The sequence below is a fragment of the Quercus lobata genome, chromosome 2 (genome assembly GCF_001633185.2).
Source record: "Quercus lobata isolate SW786 chromosome 2, ValleyOak3.0 Primary Assembly, whole genome shotgun sequence".
In the NCBI taxonomy this organism is placed as follows: domain Eukaryota; kingdom Viridiplantae; phylum Streptophyta; class Magnoliopsida; order Fagales; family Fagaceae; genus Quercus; species Quercus lobata.
Window position 1 is genome coordinate 16227949 of NC_044905.1, and position 14906 is coordinate 16242854.

Sequence of the window (14906 nt, forward strand, 5' to 3'; positions counted from 1 at the left end):
CTAAGAACTTACCTGATCCGACCCCAAAAGAACATTTAGAAGCATTGAGTCACAGCTTATGCCTCCTCAAGATCTTAAAGATATTCCCGAGGTCGTTAATGTGCTCAGACTCCAACTTACTCTTAACCACCATGTCGTCTATATAAATCTCAATGTTCTTCCATAGTTGTGGCTCAAACATCCTGGTCATCATCCTCTGATAAGTAAACCCCGTATTCTTTAAACCAAAGGGCATCACCTTGCAGTGGTAATTCCCAGTCGGAGTGACAAAAGTTGTTTTCTTCTAATCATCCAAGGCTAAAGGTATCTGATAGTACCCTTAAAAGGCATCCAAAAAGCTCATCCGAAGATGGCCTACAGTTGCATCCACTAGTTGATCAGTCCGAGGCATGGAGAAAGGGTCCTTTGGATAGGCTTTGTTCAAGTCTATGAAGTCTACACACACCCGCCACTTCCCATTCTTCTTCTTTACTACCACTGTATTAGCCAACCATTCAAGGTAGAATACTTCTTTAATAGTCTCAACCGGCTTAAGCTTGTTCAGCTCTTCCTTAACAGCATCAGAATGTTCTTTAGATAAGCGCCAAGGTGGTTGCTTCCTAGGAAGGACAACTGGGTTGACATTCAAATGGTGGCAAATGAAGTCAGGATCTACCCCAGGAGCCTCATAGGCATTCCAGGCGAACACATTAATATTCCTCCTAAGAAACGCTAACAGATCTTCTTTCTCCCGAGGAGGCAACTGAGCTCCGACCTGAAAAAAATTCTTCGGATCGCCATCTATAGAAATTTCCTCCAACCTCTTACACTTTGCCTCTCCTAACACCGCATCCGTAGATAGGACTGGAATCCTTGATTGTTATGAGCCCCCCTCAATAGAGGCTGAGGACTCAACCGCAGGCTGATGCATGATGGCAACCACGAGGCACTGCCTAGCCATGGATTAACTCCCCACAAGCTCCTTAATCCAGTCCCCTAATGGATACTTCACCTTCAAATGCAGATTTGAAGAAACAGCCCCTAAGGCATGAAGCCAAGGCCTGGCCACAATGGCCGTGTAGGGAGAGTATGCATCCACCACAATGAAGTCCACTTCAACCATCTCTAAACCTGCCTGCACAGGAAACCTAATCTAACCCCTTGGGATGACAACCTTCCCATCAAAACTCACCAAAGGTGAATCATAGGCTGTCAAATCCTCAGACTTTAAGTTCAACCCTCTATACAAGTTAGGGTACATAATCTCTGCACCACTGCCCTGATCTACCATCACCCTCTTCACATCATACCTCCTATTTTAAGGGTGACCACTAAAGCATCATCGTGTGGCTGGATGGTTCCCATCTTGTCCTCGTCTGAAAAACTCAGCGTCGGTCGGATATCCACTCTAGCCCTCTTCGGCTCAGAATTAGAGTCTTCGACTGGTAGCCGAGCTACAAACATCACCTTGGAAGGATGAGAACCAGTCCTCCCAGGTGTAGAAAAGATGACATTAATTGTGCCCAATGGAAGCCTTGAAGAAGCGTTCCCTTGAGCCCCTGACCTTGATTGGTCTCCTTGCCCGTTGGACCGATACAATAACTGCTATAACCTTCCCTTTCTAACCAGTTACTCTAGATGATTCCACAGAATTCTACAATCCTCGGTGGTATGCCCCCGCTCCTGATGGTATTAGCAATGAAGGATCTAGTTGCACCTCAAGGGGCCTCCTCCCATTTTGTTTGGCCATTTGAAGTCTGGCTCGTTCTTGATCTTCTCTAAGACTTAATGCACTAATTCTCAAAACACAGTGTTAACCACCTGAGGAGCTGTAGATCTAGATTTTCCAGCAAAATCCATTCGGGGTCTATTATTATTGTCTCTGTCCACCCTAAAATCTCTCCTCTCTTGAGGGATAACCTTACCCTTCCTTTTGCCTTGTTGTTGGTCTTCCTCAACCCTCTTGTATTCGTCAATGCGGTCCATAAACCGATGCACACTCCTTACCAGCTCCTTGGTTAAGGATTTTCTCAAATCATGCTCAGTAGGCAGGCCGACCTTGAGGTCCTTACAGCCACATCATCAAAATTCCCATCAATCTCGTTGAACATCTCACAGTATCTGTCCAAGTACATTTTCAGGGTCTCCCATTCTTACATGGACATGGATAACAAGGAATCCAAAGGCCGAGGAACCCTACTACATGTAATAAAACGAGAGCCAAACGCTCGAGTGAGCTCCTTGTAGGAGTCAATAAAACCTGCACCCAGACCATCAAATCACCTCATCGCCACAGGCCCCAACCGAATGGAAATACCTTGCACATCAAGGTCTCATTCTTGGAGTGTACAGTCATTCTCTAGTTGAAGTGACTTACGTGCTCCACAGGATCTATACGACCATTGTACATGGTAAACGTGGGCTGAGTGAACCGCCAAGGAAGTCTCCCTCCCTCAATCTTGCATGTGAAAGGTGATCTGGAAATTTGGCTGAGTGCTTTGCTCATTGCATCATTTCCTAAACCCTTGGAAGATGAGCTCCCGTTTCTGCGCTCATGGTGGTAGTCCTCATCATAGTTAAAGTGACTTACGTGCTCCACAGGATCTATACGACCATTGTACATGGTAAACGTGGGCTGAGTGAACCGCCGAGGAAGTCTCCCTCCCTCAATCTTGCATGTGAAAGGTGATCTGGAAATTTGGTTGAGTGTTCTGCTCATTGCATCATTTCCTAAACCCTTGGAAGATGAGCTCTCGTTTTTGCGCTCATGGTGGTAGTCCTCATCATACGCGAAAGACTCACTGGAAGGAGTCCTTGATCTACGTCTATAACTACCATCCTTTTCACCGTCAGAAGAGAAATCAGAAATGGAAGGGGTTTGCCTTCTCCGTTCGTGGCATAACTTCCTCTTTAAATGATCAATCTCCAGCTACATGTCCTTAGCATTTTTCTCATGAGAGACGCGGCTCCCACCCCAAGACTAGCTCCTAGTAGTATGAGTAGTATGCACACTCCCCTCTTAGTCCCTTCTTTGTTCAATATCGCGGAAGTGATCTTGATGTTGAGACCCCATAGATTATGCCTGGTTTTGACTTGAACCTACCATCGTTGAACGTTAGACCCACTATAACACTAGTAAGTTCCCACAGAAGACGCCAATTATAAGGAACAGATTTGAGTCCCTAACCTAAAAGGTGGATGGACTTAGGCCCAAAAAGCCCAAAACAATGAATTTGTAGAGAGTGGGTTGGAAAACTGAGTTTTAATCAATCAGATAACCACTAAAGTGGATTCAAATGACAAGAGAATGAAGATAGACAAGTTTAAACTAAAGAAAATCATCATTGGCACAGTCCGAGGAGATCAGTTCTTATGTATTTCTCTCAAATTTGATTACAAATACAATTCTTGATTGTTACAGTATTTTTCCCTCTTTATTTCTCTCCCTCCCCCCCCCCCCCCCCCCTCCCCTCCCCTCCCCTCATTGCCTCTTTCTCCTTTTATACTCTCTTCCCCTTTCATCTTTACCCTCCACGTGCAGGCTAGATGGTTGGTGCTGATACTTGTCCTATCAGCACCTTCCTAAAATCTTTGTGTAGTAGTTATAAGGATGAAAACCACTGTTTAGGTATCACTTCCACATTAATGCGGTCAGAGGGTTAGCTGCAGAGCATTCAATGTAGTGGTAGCAGCTTTCTTCTTAGATATTTTAGGACTCCCCCTATCCTATGTTTCTGTAATGCTTATCCGTATCAATAGAATTTCCTAGAACGTTCCCCTAGACGGTAGACCACCCCTTCAGACCTCGGCTTTGGTCAACCGATGAGGCATTCATCCTCGGACCACCCTCATAGGCTCTTATATCCAAAACTAACTTCTTCATTTACCAACATGGACTTTCCTAGTAATGTTTACTCCTTCTCGAACGACTTCACGTTCTCGGATTGGGCCCCAGACCCAATATATACATAGATAATGAGCTCTTGAGCCCAATACCCCTATAGTTATTATGCCCACAAAGAAATATGAGAATTTTCCCTCAAGCACATCCATTTAGAATTGCATTTGTAATTTGAGTTTGTATCCTAGCTTACTTAAAAAAAAAAAAGCTACTTTTGGTTATTTACAATTGGATAAATTTTAGATTCGTTTATATTCGGTACCTTAAAGTAACTATGCTTAGTAAATGAGATTTGATATCTGTAATTGTGTCTTGAGGAAACTGTAAAACAAAATGATAGGAAATTTGGATTGTTGTTATAGCCAAAATTAATGAATAGAACCCATAGAAATTCAAGAAAATACATTGATACCAAAAGTCCATCACCGTATTAATATTTACCCCATAGAAGACAAATGTAATTAGTGAATTTGAAACAAAAATGAAGGAGAACTTAAGGTAAAGCAACACAAAAAGAAACCACCAACTACTTGACCAACCAATTTTACTCGATTCTTCAATCGCTATTTTGAGAGACCATAAAAACTTGGTTTGATTTCAAAAGAGACTAGTGGAATTTCTTATTTTTTGGAGTCAACACTTTTTTTATATTACACAAAGAATAGAAAAATAAAATACAAATTGAGGAACTGAATTTTCATTAAGTATTGAATGAAATTACATTTAATTACATCGCTTTTTGTCATGGTTACAATCTAAGAAAATATCATATCTAAATTTTAAAGAAAATATCATATCCAAATTTTTATAACAAAAATATGGTTTTCAAGATAAAATATCTTATCGGGATTTTTATAACAAAAATATGGTTTTCAAGACGTAAAATATTAGATCTGAATTTTTATAACAAAAATATGTTTGCCATTTCGGCACTCCAAGAGTGCCAAACAGCACATGTGAAGTGACGTTCGACACTTAAACAGTGCCGAATGGCATCCCATTCAAGGTAGGAGTATATGGTTTCAGTATTTTGGGGGCCTAGGGAGCCCTTTTGCTTTGGCCTTGGCACAAGCCATCTTCTTCAATTCTACCTTCCATAAATCATCATTCTTGGGCTCCTATCCTAACTCAAATGGTGGTGTGGCAATAACAATTTTAAGAAATGTCATTGGCCCTTTTCTTCATCGTAGCCATAACATTGAAGTTGGTGTTGGGATGTTCATCCTCATTTTGATGGCAGTTTGTTGGGTCTGAATTTGGGAGTACTGTTAATCTTTGATATTTGTGGTCTTTGAGAGACATTCGTTGTATAAGGGATTTTAACTGGGGAGGTATGGCTTATGCAACTCACCGGCACTTTATGAATCAACTCTCTCGACAAGGCATTTCAAGCATAGGCGATGCATCGTTTGTAGATTCTATTGAGAAAGCTTATTCTGATTCGAGTTGTATTGCAGATATCAGTCCAAAGTCAGGCCCAAGATATGATATATATATATATATATATATATATATATGGACTTGAAATTCATGAGATCGCCTCATTTTACAACTCTAAGTTTGGTACATATTATCTCCGGACATCAAAGAGATAATTTGAATGTTTTTACTTTTGAAATTAGTAATGAAACTAATAATGATATGGAATTTAAACAAGGGTATTTAAATTAAACCTAAAGTTCCAAACTTTCATATAAAACAAATATAGGTCAAGTGCCCATTTTCTTTTTTTAATTCTTGGGTCAACTTTTAATTTGGAAGGTCTAGTTTTCAAAAAGAAACTTTTTGAAAGAGTAGTTTTCAATTTTAGGGGGCCAATAGGGGTGTGTAGCCAACCCGTCAAAACTGACTCAATCCAGCCCAATCTGTTAGGTTGGGTCGGTTTTTAAGACTTGGTGGATTGGGTTGGGTTACAAAAAAAATTTTGATAACGGGTTGGGTTGGGTTCAGGTCAAACTCAACCCGACCCACCCATATATTTAATACATATTTAAAATATATTATATAATTAATAATTTTTTTTAAATAATCAGCTCTTCTTATCCTATATAAAAGTCAATTGGTAGTAAACTACCATTACCTTTAAGGAGTTACATTGATACTAATCTTTGAGATTTTTTAATATATATATATATATATATATAATTTTTGCTCAATTTATTAATAATAGTAATAAAAAAAATTGTCCAACTCATAGGTTTAACCCAGAACCCGGCCCATGTGGGTTGGGTTGGGTTGGGTTGAATTTTTTTTAACCCACTATGGTGGGTTGGATCAAAAAATCCTCTTAACCCAACCCGACCCATGCACACCTCTAGGGACCAAAATATAGTGATTCCGACGGGATGGCAATTTTTCTCCGCCCCGCTTAACCCGCCCCTCCCCGCTTCGCCCCGTGCGGGTTTTCCCCACCCCACAAAGGTGGTGGGGCGGGGATGGGGCGAGATTTTAGACCCACACCAGGGGGTGGGGCGGGGATGGGTTTACACTTTTCAGACCCTCCCCTCCCCGCCCCGCCCCGCCTCACCCCACATTAATAATGGTTAAATTGTAATTTTATCGTATCCTAAAACTCTACCATTTAAACAAAAATATCATTAGCTTATTTTATTCTACCTAACGTGGGTCTACCTCTTTTTTCTCTCTAGCAAAGTTGGAAATAAGGTACCAATTTTAACTTTTTTTTGTCTTTATTAGAAACAAATTTATATACTATTGAATTGCTAATTTCATTCATGATTCATACGGTCTTTCTCAACTTACTTTTCATCATGAACATAATATAATTTTTTTTAATGAGTTACAGGTATATGGCTCTAAATATGTGTCTGTGTCATTGTTTTTGTAATTTTGTGTGGGCATTTGGCTGCTTAACAACACTACTTCTTTATGCTTGTTAAAGTCCATATCTATTTTACAAGCTGGATTTTTGTTTTTTAATTTTTGGAGAACAAGATGATGAGGGTCAGGGATATGTTTCATTAGGAGTTTGGATTATTTTATTGTGTCATACTATGAGATTTTTGTTGTAATATTGTCTTGTTAAACATTTAGATAATATTATTTAGTTTTTGCTAAAAATTAGTTTGATTTGATAGGATAAATTTATTTATAATTTCAAGTATATTTTTATTATTGAAACATGTCGTTTTATTTGAAAAAATAGTAATAGTTGTAGGAAAAATTAACAAGAAATAAAGTTTTACGGTGTAGGACGGGGCTTCGTGGGTTTTCGCGGGGCCTTAAGGGGCGGGGATGGGGCAAGAAATTTTCCTTGTCATGCAGGGCGGGGCGGGGATGGGGTAAGAAAAATCCATGCGGGGCGGGGGCGAAAATCTCATCCTTCGGCCCCGCCCCGTCCCATTGCCATCCCTAGATTCCGTATCTTACTTACTTTCTTTCTTTCTTTCTTTCTTTTTCTTTTAATCATAAACAGTAGAAATTTATTGCATGCAATTAAAGTTCATGATAATGATACAAAAGAATAACAATTTTGGGGATCCAAATCTTCTATCCCACTCTCAGTGCTACACTTTATGTTCCACAAATTAAAATTTGCCACATGTCTACTTATTTCATTAATACCTAATTTTATGCCTTCTCTCCTTTATTTTCCTTAAATAAATAAACAAAAACTAATACATCATAGCACGTGGCAGCAACACCACCACCAATCTTCACCGACACAGGTCGCTGGTGCTGCTAGTCATGGCCATGCCACCTTTGCCACTAAACTCACATCTGCAACACAAATGGTTGTCCTTCACATCCCAATTAAATCAAATCCCTCATAAACCCAAACCCAAACTACAGTTCTTCTCCACTTGGAATAACTCACAAAAATCAAAATTGTTCTCAACTAGGTATTTTAACCACTTTACAGTCCATCCTCTCTTCTCCATCACATGCCACCCAAAGCCCACAAATCTTCTAGACAGTGAAGACTTGGTAATGGGATGAAATTTCTCACAAAAAATCCAAACCATCCTATCATCCACCACCAATTAGTGGAGTAGAAAGAATGATACAAAAGATTTGTACTCGAATTTTGAGGTGTACACCCCAGCTATACAATTTCATAAAAATAACCCAACAAACCATTCACACAAATAAGGCCACGTTATCCCCCTTCATTTTATCCAGCACTTGACATGTGTTAGCTATCAGTTTCTTGACTCCTTTGGTGATAGCATCAGGTATCTTCCTTTCAATTATATATACTAAGGTTTTTTTAAAGAAATTCTGCCAACAAATAGATCGGTCACTGTCTTATTATTATTATTGTTATTATTATTATCATTATCATTATCATTATTGATGTGAAGACTAAAAATTTTAATCATGAGAAGATAAATTCGATACATTTTCAACCGAGGAGGCCATAAGCATACAAGGTGAATCTTCTACCCAAGTAGCAAAAGGTTTTTTTTTTTTTTTAAGAAGGAACTGTAAAAGAAGATAATCCTTTTTCATGCTAATTAATCCAAACTCCATCACTGTATTTGGTAATTAAGATTGTGATGATTAATTATGCTTGTGTTTAAATACGAAATTATATATTCTAGTATCAATTATTAAGTATCGATTACAATTGTGTTAAATATATATATATATATATATATATATATATAAACTATCTATTTAAGGAGTGTCATTTAAAGAAAATATGTTGGCTCACAATTCAAATAAAGGGTGTAAATATAAAATAGAATTTTAATTCAAATTAAATAAATATATTTTAAAATAATGATGTATAAAATTATGAGGTTTTTTAAAATTTGTATAATATAATATTATGGGAAAATTATTAGATACCTCCGGAGTATCATAAATGCATACTATTCTCTTTCACATATATAATGGGTCATATGATATTTTTAATTAGTGGGACCCACTATATTTACGTAACACCATATACAGGACAAAACTACTTAATGTGTTGTGGGGGCCATGCCCCCCCCCCCCCCCGGCGGCCGCACGGGGCAAAAAAAACTTTTCAATAATTAAATAAAATTACCCTTAAATTTAGTTAAAATTTTCAAAAATATATGGATCCTCCCCCCAAAATTTTCACATAATTCTCATGTAGTATTCTTAAATTGAATAAATTTTAGTTTTGTTATTTCTTTGGCCCTCTCACTCTTAAAATTCTAGTTCTGCCCTGACCATATATGAGATCAATTAAAACTATTTTGATCTTCTGTGAAAAAAAAAAAAAAAACTATTTTAATCTTTCATATATATATATATATATATATATGATAGATACATAAAATAATAATAATAATAAAAATAAATTATGCAAATAGTGATATGTCAATAGTTATATTTGATAATGAGCCATGAATATAATCACGTTATCAAAAAGAATGGTTCTAGACCTATAAATTATTCAACAATTTTTTGTCACAATAATTATATATATAAGGGATAATTACAGCAAACTCACCTGAGGTTTGGCCCGTTTTCGCTTTGCCTACACGTGGTTCAAAACTTATCACTTTACCCACCTGAACTTCAATCCGTTACCCATCCGTTACCCACCTCTCCCTTTGCCATTAGAAAAACATATTTTTAAGGAAAAACAAACATAACAAAGATCAAAAAGTTAGGGTTTTTTTATTGCTTAAGAACTTCTGTGAGAATAGGATAGGATTGAGAAACAAATTCATTTCGTACAAGTAATCCATGGATTTTACGACCCATGTCGAGAAATCCAATCCTTGCACAAGCGGTGAGAGCATTGATAAGAGTAACCTCATCCGGCCTTGCATTAACATCATACTTGAGCATTTCATCAAACACCTTCAAGGCATCCCAATAACAACGTCCTTGTATACACCCAGAAACCATACTGTTCCAAGACACCACATCACGAACAGAGAGTGGTATTTCATCGAAGACTTGGCGAGCATTATGAAGCAAGCCGCAAAAGGAGTACATGGAAAGCAAAGCATTTTGGACGAAGACATCGTGTTGGAGACCGAGTTTGAACGTGAGGGAGTGAAGCTCTTGAACTTTGTGGGAAAGTGAGAGACGGGCACAAGCTTTGAAGAGGAAAGGGAAAGAATGGCAATCCGGGAAAAGCCCGAAACGGCGGCGCATGAGATTGTAAAGAGAGATGCATTGTTGTGGTGAAGCAGTAGTGTTACTGTTACTGTTACTGTGTGAGTAAGCTTTGAACATGAAATTCCAGGCGAAGATATTGGGGTTCTGAATTTGAGAGAAAAGGGTGTAAGGGAAGTGGAGATTGTTGGCATTGGAGTGTGGAGGAGAGGCTGATTGTGCCATTGAGGGTGTGGGTTGTTGGATAGGATTGGAAGTGGGGTTTGGGGAAAGTGGTGTGGATTTGAATTTGAATTTGAATTTGAATTCAAGTTTGACTTCTGGTTCTGGGAGTGATGGTGAAGATTATGGGATTGAGAAACTAGGTTGGGGAAGAAACCAGGTTGGGGAAGAAACCAAGCCAGTTTTGACAATGTTGTCCTTGTCCTTGTTGTTTTTGTTGTTATTTGCTTCGATATATCTTTTGTTTAACATGGAGATTGGTTAAAATTCATTTTGCATTGAGAAAATTTGTTCTCATAGAAGTTCTTAAGTAATAAAAAACCCTAACTTTTTTATCTTTGTTATGTTTGTTTTTCCTTAAAAATATGTTTTTCTAATGGCAAAGAGAGAGGTGGGTAATAGATGGGTAACGGATTGAAGTTCAGATGGGCAAAATGATAAGTTTTGAACCACGAGTAGACAAAGCGCAAATGGGCCAAACCTCAGGTGGGTTTGCTGTAATTATCCCTATATATAAATACACATTCTGTCACATTACAATTACTTCAAATAAATTTCCTAATTTTTTTGTGGTACTAAATTTTCTCCGCCGAAAATAAGTCAGAAAGTACACACCAGCAGTGATGTTCCGGTTGCGTGCGCCTTCTCCTTAGCCGGCGAAGAAGAAAATAAAAATAATCAAAGCGTAACGAAGTTAGTTGTACGGCCCAAAATTCCGATATTCAGTTATGCTAATGCTTCACGTACAAAATGTAGTACAACAAGAAGTTTCACACGTCACCACCTTGTAAGTTGTAAGCTTGAAGTCCAAGTTTCCTCCACTAATTTCTGGTTTCCACGTAGCCTCGTATAAATGAGAGTAATATTGGTACCGTGACTTCTTTTTTTTCCATAATTTTTGCCGCTATTTTTTTTTTTTTTTTTTTTTTGGGCTGGGTAAATGAGGAGGATAGAACCAGAGCTAAAGGTATACAATGATACCTGTGCCACTAGGCTACAAGGATCAGTAACAATTTTTGCCACTATTTGTTTACGTAGTAAGTCATGAATAGTATAGTTAAAAACCCGCCACTTTTAATTCAGCATTTATAACTTGCTACTTGAACAAATTATGACAAAAATGGTAAGAAAAATCGTAGCACTAGCCTTTTTCTATTAGCACGCGCCTTCTCCTTTTCAGGCTTCAATGATCTAGAAGGCCTAAAAAGGAAAACAAACAATCAAAGGAGACTAGGGGTGACCGGCCAAGAACCCTCCAATGCTTAAGTTAGTTTCTCTCTTAAATTCTAGAGTTCCAACTTTTTGTGAATGGGTGTTTATATAGTGTATACTTGAAGCGATTACTTGTCTCGTAACTTCCCCCATATTTGTGGAGGTCAGAGGGTTTATACTCAATTCTTACAACCGCTATAGAAGTTATAACATTTACTCTTATCTTCTATAACTATCATTGGAAGTTAAGTGCTTGGCCGGAAGTTATAGTGATGAATCAGGATCTCACTCATGTACTAAAATTGTTACACGTGGTCCGATTCATAAGCTCTTGTAGATAAACCTTGTATTTAGAAGTATTCCTAAGTATTGAAGGATTGTCCATATCTGGACAACCTTCCCTTGAGGCAACCCATGAATAATACAATGGGCGAGTAGGAGCAGGCCCAACTGTCGTGGTATCTTACATTCTATGGACGACCACTCAAGGACAAGTTATACTTGTCTTTTCCCATCATATCATATCTAAATTTTAAAGAAAATATCATATCCAAATTTTTATAACAAAAATATGGTTTTCAAGATAAAATATCTTAAAAGGGATTTTTATAACAAAAATATGGTTTTCAAGACGTAAAATATTAGATCTGAATTTTTATAACAAAAATATGTTTGCCAAACAATTTCATAAAAATGAGACAAAAGATTTGGATTCGAATTTTGAGATGTACACCCCAGCTATACAATTTCATAAAAATAACCCAACAAACCATTCACACAAATAAGGCCACGTTATCCCCCTTCATTTTATCCAGCACTTGACATGTGTTAGCTATCAGTTTCTTGACTCCTTTGGTGATAGCATCAGGTATCTTCCTTTCAATTATATATACTAAGGTTTTTTTAAAGAAATTCTGCCAACAAATAGCTCGGTCACTGTATTATTATTATTGTTATTATCATTATCATTATCATTATTGATGTGAAGACTAAAAATTTTAATCATGAGAAGATAAATTCGATACATCTTCAACCGAGGAGGCCATAAGCATACAAGGTGAATCTTCTACCCAAGTAGCAAAAGGTTATTTTATTTTATTTTGTTTTAAGAAGGAACTGTAAAAGTAGATAATCCTTTTTCATGTTAATTAATTCAAACTCCATCGCTGTATTTGGTAATTAAGATTGTGATGATTAATTATGCTTATGTTTAAATATGAAATTATATATTCTAGTATCAATTATTAAGTATCGATTACAATTGTGTTAAATATATATATATATATATATATGTGTGTGTAAGGACACAATTTGTAACGACCCAAAACGATATTGAGTTCGCACGTAAATAGGCCCAGACAATATAATTTGTAGAGCGTGGGAGTTAAGAACTAGGTTAACTTTTTCGTAATGAAAAGATTCACCCTCACGTGTCTCGAAGGCCCAGAGCTGGCTCAACGATCGTTTTGTTTTGGTAATCGATACAGTTCTTTTTCTCTTTACGTTCTTCTTCTTCAGTCTATGTTTTCTTTCTTTCTTTTTTTGTTCCGATCCCTTTTTGCATGTTCTTCTTTCAGTTTATATACCATCCTTTGTGTTTCATCCTCACCACACACGTGTAAGTTGGGTTCGGAAGATTTCTTTTTGTCCCATCTAGCACCTCTTGGAACTTCCTATGGGCAGTTGTAAGGCTGCCTCCTTACTGTTCAGGTATCACCTCCACATTAATGCAGCCAGAGAGTTGGTTGAGAGGTAATTAATGCGGAGGCAGCTGTAGTTATAGATATTTATTTTGTATTTTCTCTTTTACCCTTGGTCTGTTATCCTATCTTCAGTGGTGACATAATTCTAAGATCCGGTTGCAACAAGACCGCGTCCTGATCGTCCTCGGACGTATACTGCCGAGGAGTATGGCGTCCTCGGACGAATACAGAACTCTACCTTCGTGATATTGACCATCACCTCCCTTTGGTAATTGCCTTGTGACATGACTTGGCCTCCTCGGACGGATATGCATCCTCGGATGGGCCACAGGCCCAACGATCCTGACCTTAATGGGTCTGTTGATTGACAGGCCCCCACAATATATATATAAACTATCTATTTAAAGAGTGTCATTTAAAGAAAATATGTTGGCTCACAATTCAAATAAGGGGTTTAAATATGAAATAGAATTTTAATTCAAATTAAATAAATATATTTTAAAATAATGATGTATAAAATTATGAGGTTTTAAAAATTTGTATAATATGATATTATGAAAAAATTATTAGGTACTACCATAAATGCGTATTCTTCACTCTTACATAAATAGTGATTTCTTCCATAAATTTAATTAGTAGGACCCACTATTCATGTGAGATGAAGGAGTACGCATTTATGGTACTTCGAGGATACACAATAATTTTCTGATATTATGAGATATCAAAACTTTTCAATAATTAAAAAAATTACCCTTAAATTTAGTTAAAATTTTCAAAAATATCTCATGTAGTATTCTTAAATTGAATAAATTTTAGTTTTGTTATTTCTTTGGCCCTCTCACTCTTAAAATTCTAGTTCTGCCCTGACCACATATGAGGTCAATTAAAATTATTTTGATCTTCTGTGAAAAAAAAAAAACTATTTTAATCTTTCATATATATATTTATATGATAGATACATAAAATAATAATAATAATAATAAAAATAAATTATGCAAATAATGATATGTCAATAGTTATATTTGATAATGAGCCATGAATATAATCACGTTACCAAAAAGAATGGTTCTAGACCTACAAATTATTCAAGAAGTTTTTGTCACAATAATTATATATATAAATACACATTCTGTCACGTTACAATTATTTCAAATAAATTTCCTAATTTTGTTTGTAGTTCTAAATTTTCTCCGCCGAAAATAAGTCAGAAAGTACAAACCAGCAGTGATGTTCCGGTTGCGTGCGCCTTCTCCTTAGCCGGCGAAGAAGAAAATAAAAATAATCAAAGCGTAACGAAGTTAGTTGTACGGCCCAAAATTCCGATATTCAGTTATGCTGATGCTCTACGTACAAAATGTAGTACAACAATAAGTTTCACACGACACCACTTGTAAGTTGTAAGCTTGAAGTCCAAGTTTCCTCCACTAATTTCCGGTTTCCACGTAGCCTCGTATTAGTGGTACCATGACTTCTTTTTTTTCCATAATTTTTGCCGCTATTTATTTACGTAGCAAGTCATGAATAGCAAGTCATGAAAAATGGTAAGAAAAATCGTAGCACTAGCCTTTTTCTATTAATACCGCGGTCCCTCACCTCCACTACAAGCAGCGTACGCGTCATCGCTTATGGCTAAAAACGCTATCTTTCTCTCTCACCTGTCTATTCGTTTTTGACAATTTCCATAACAGAAAACGCCGGTGACGGCTTCGCTTGCGTCACAACTTAATTACTTCCCAAGTACCTCCACATTTAAAGACCCAACGCACAACGCGTACTTTCCGTATTGTCTCATTTCTTCCCTCATTTCCTCTCTCTCTCTCTCT

The 14906-nt window shown here is 37.1% G+C and overlaps 2 protein-coding genes across 2 annotated transcripts; both read right to left on the reverse strand.

Moving 5' to 3' along the window:
• Positions 1 to 1779: 1779 nt before the first annotated feature.
• On the reverse strand, positions 1780 to 2602 carry LOC115960167. The gene is made up of 2 exons (XM_031078927.1): positions 2357 to 2602; positions 1780 to 2046 (listed from the first exon to the last, which is right to left on the reverse strand). The coding sequence occupies exons 1-2, from the start codon at positions 2600 to 2602 to the stop codon at positions 1780 to 1782; spliced, it is 513 nt and encodes a 170-aa protein (XP_030934787.1).
• A 6897-nt stretch (positions 2603 to 9499) lies between these two features.
• On the reverse strand, positions 9500 to 10171 carry LOC115960174 (pentatricopeptide repeat-containing protein At1g08070, chloroplastic-like). Its single transcript, XM_031078938.1, has one exon. It carries the CDS (start codon positions 10169 to 10171, stop codon positions 9500 to 9502), a length of 672 nt encoding a protein of 223 aa, XP_030934798.1.
• Positions 10172 to 14906: the final 4735 nt, after the last annotated feature.

Excerpts from the sequence above, each read along its gene's own strand:
- LOC115960167 (XM_031078927.1), bottom strand. The coding sequence starts at position 2,602 with ATGTACAATGGTCGTATAGATCCTGTGGAGCACGTAAGTCACTTTAAC. Across the intron at positions 2,047-2,356 it reads GTATAGATCCTGTGGAGCAC|GACCTCAAGGTCGGCCTGCC; the intron begins GTAAGTCACTTC and ends TGTGGCTGTAAG.
- LOC115960174 (XM_031078938.1), bottom strand. The coding sequence starts at position 10,171 with ATGGCACAATCAGCCTCTCCTCCACACTCCAATGCCAACAATCTCCAC.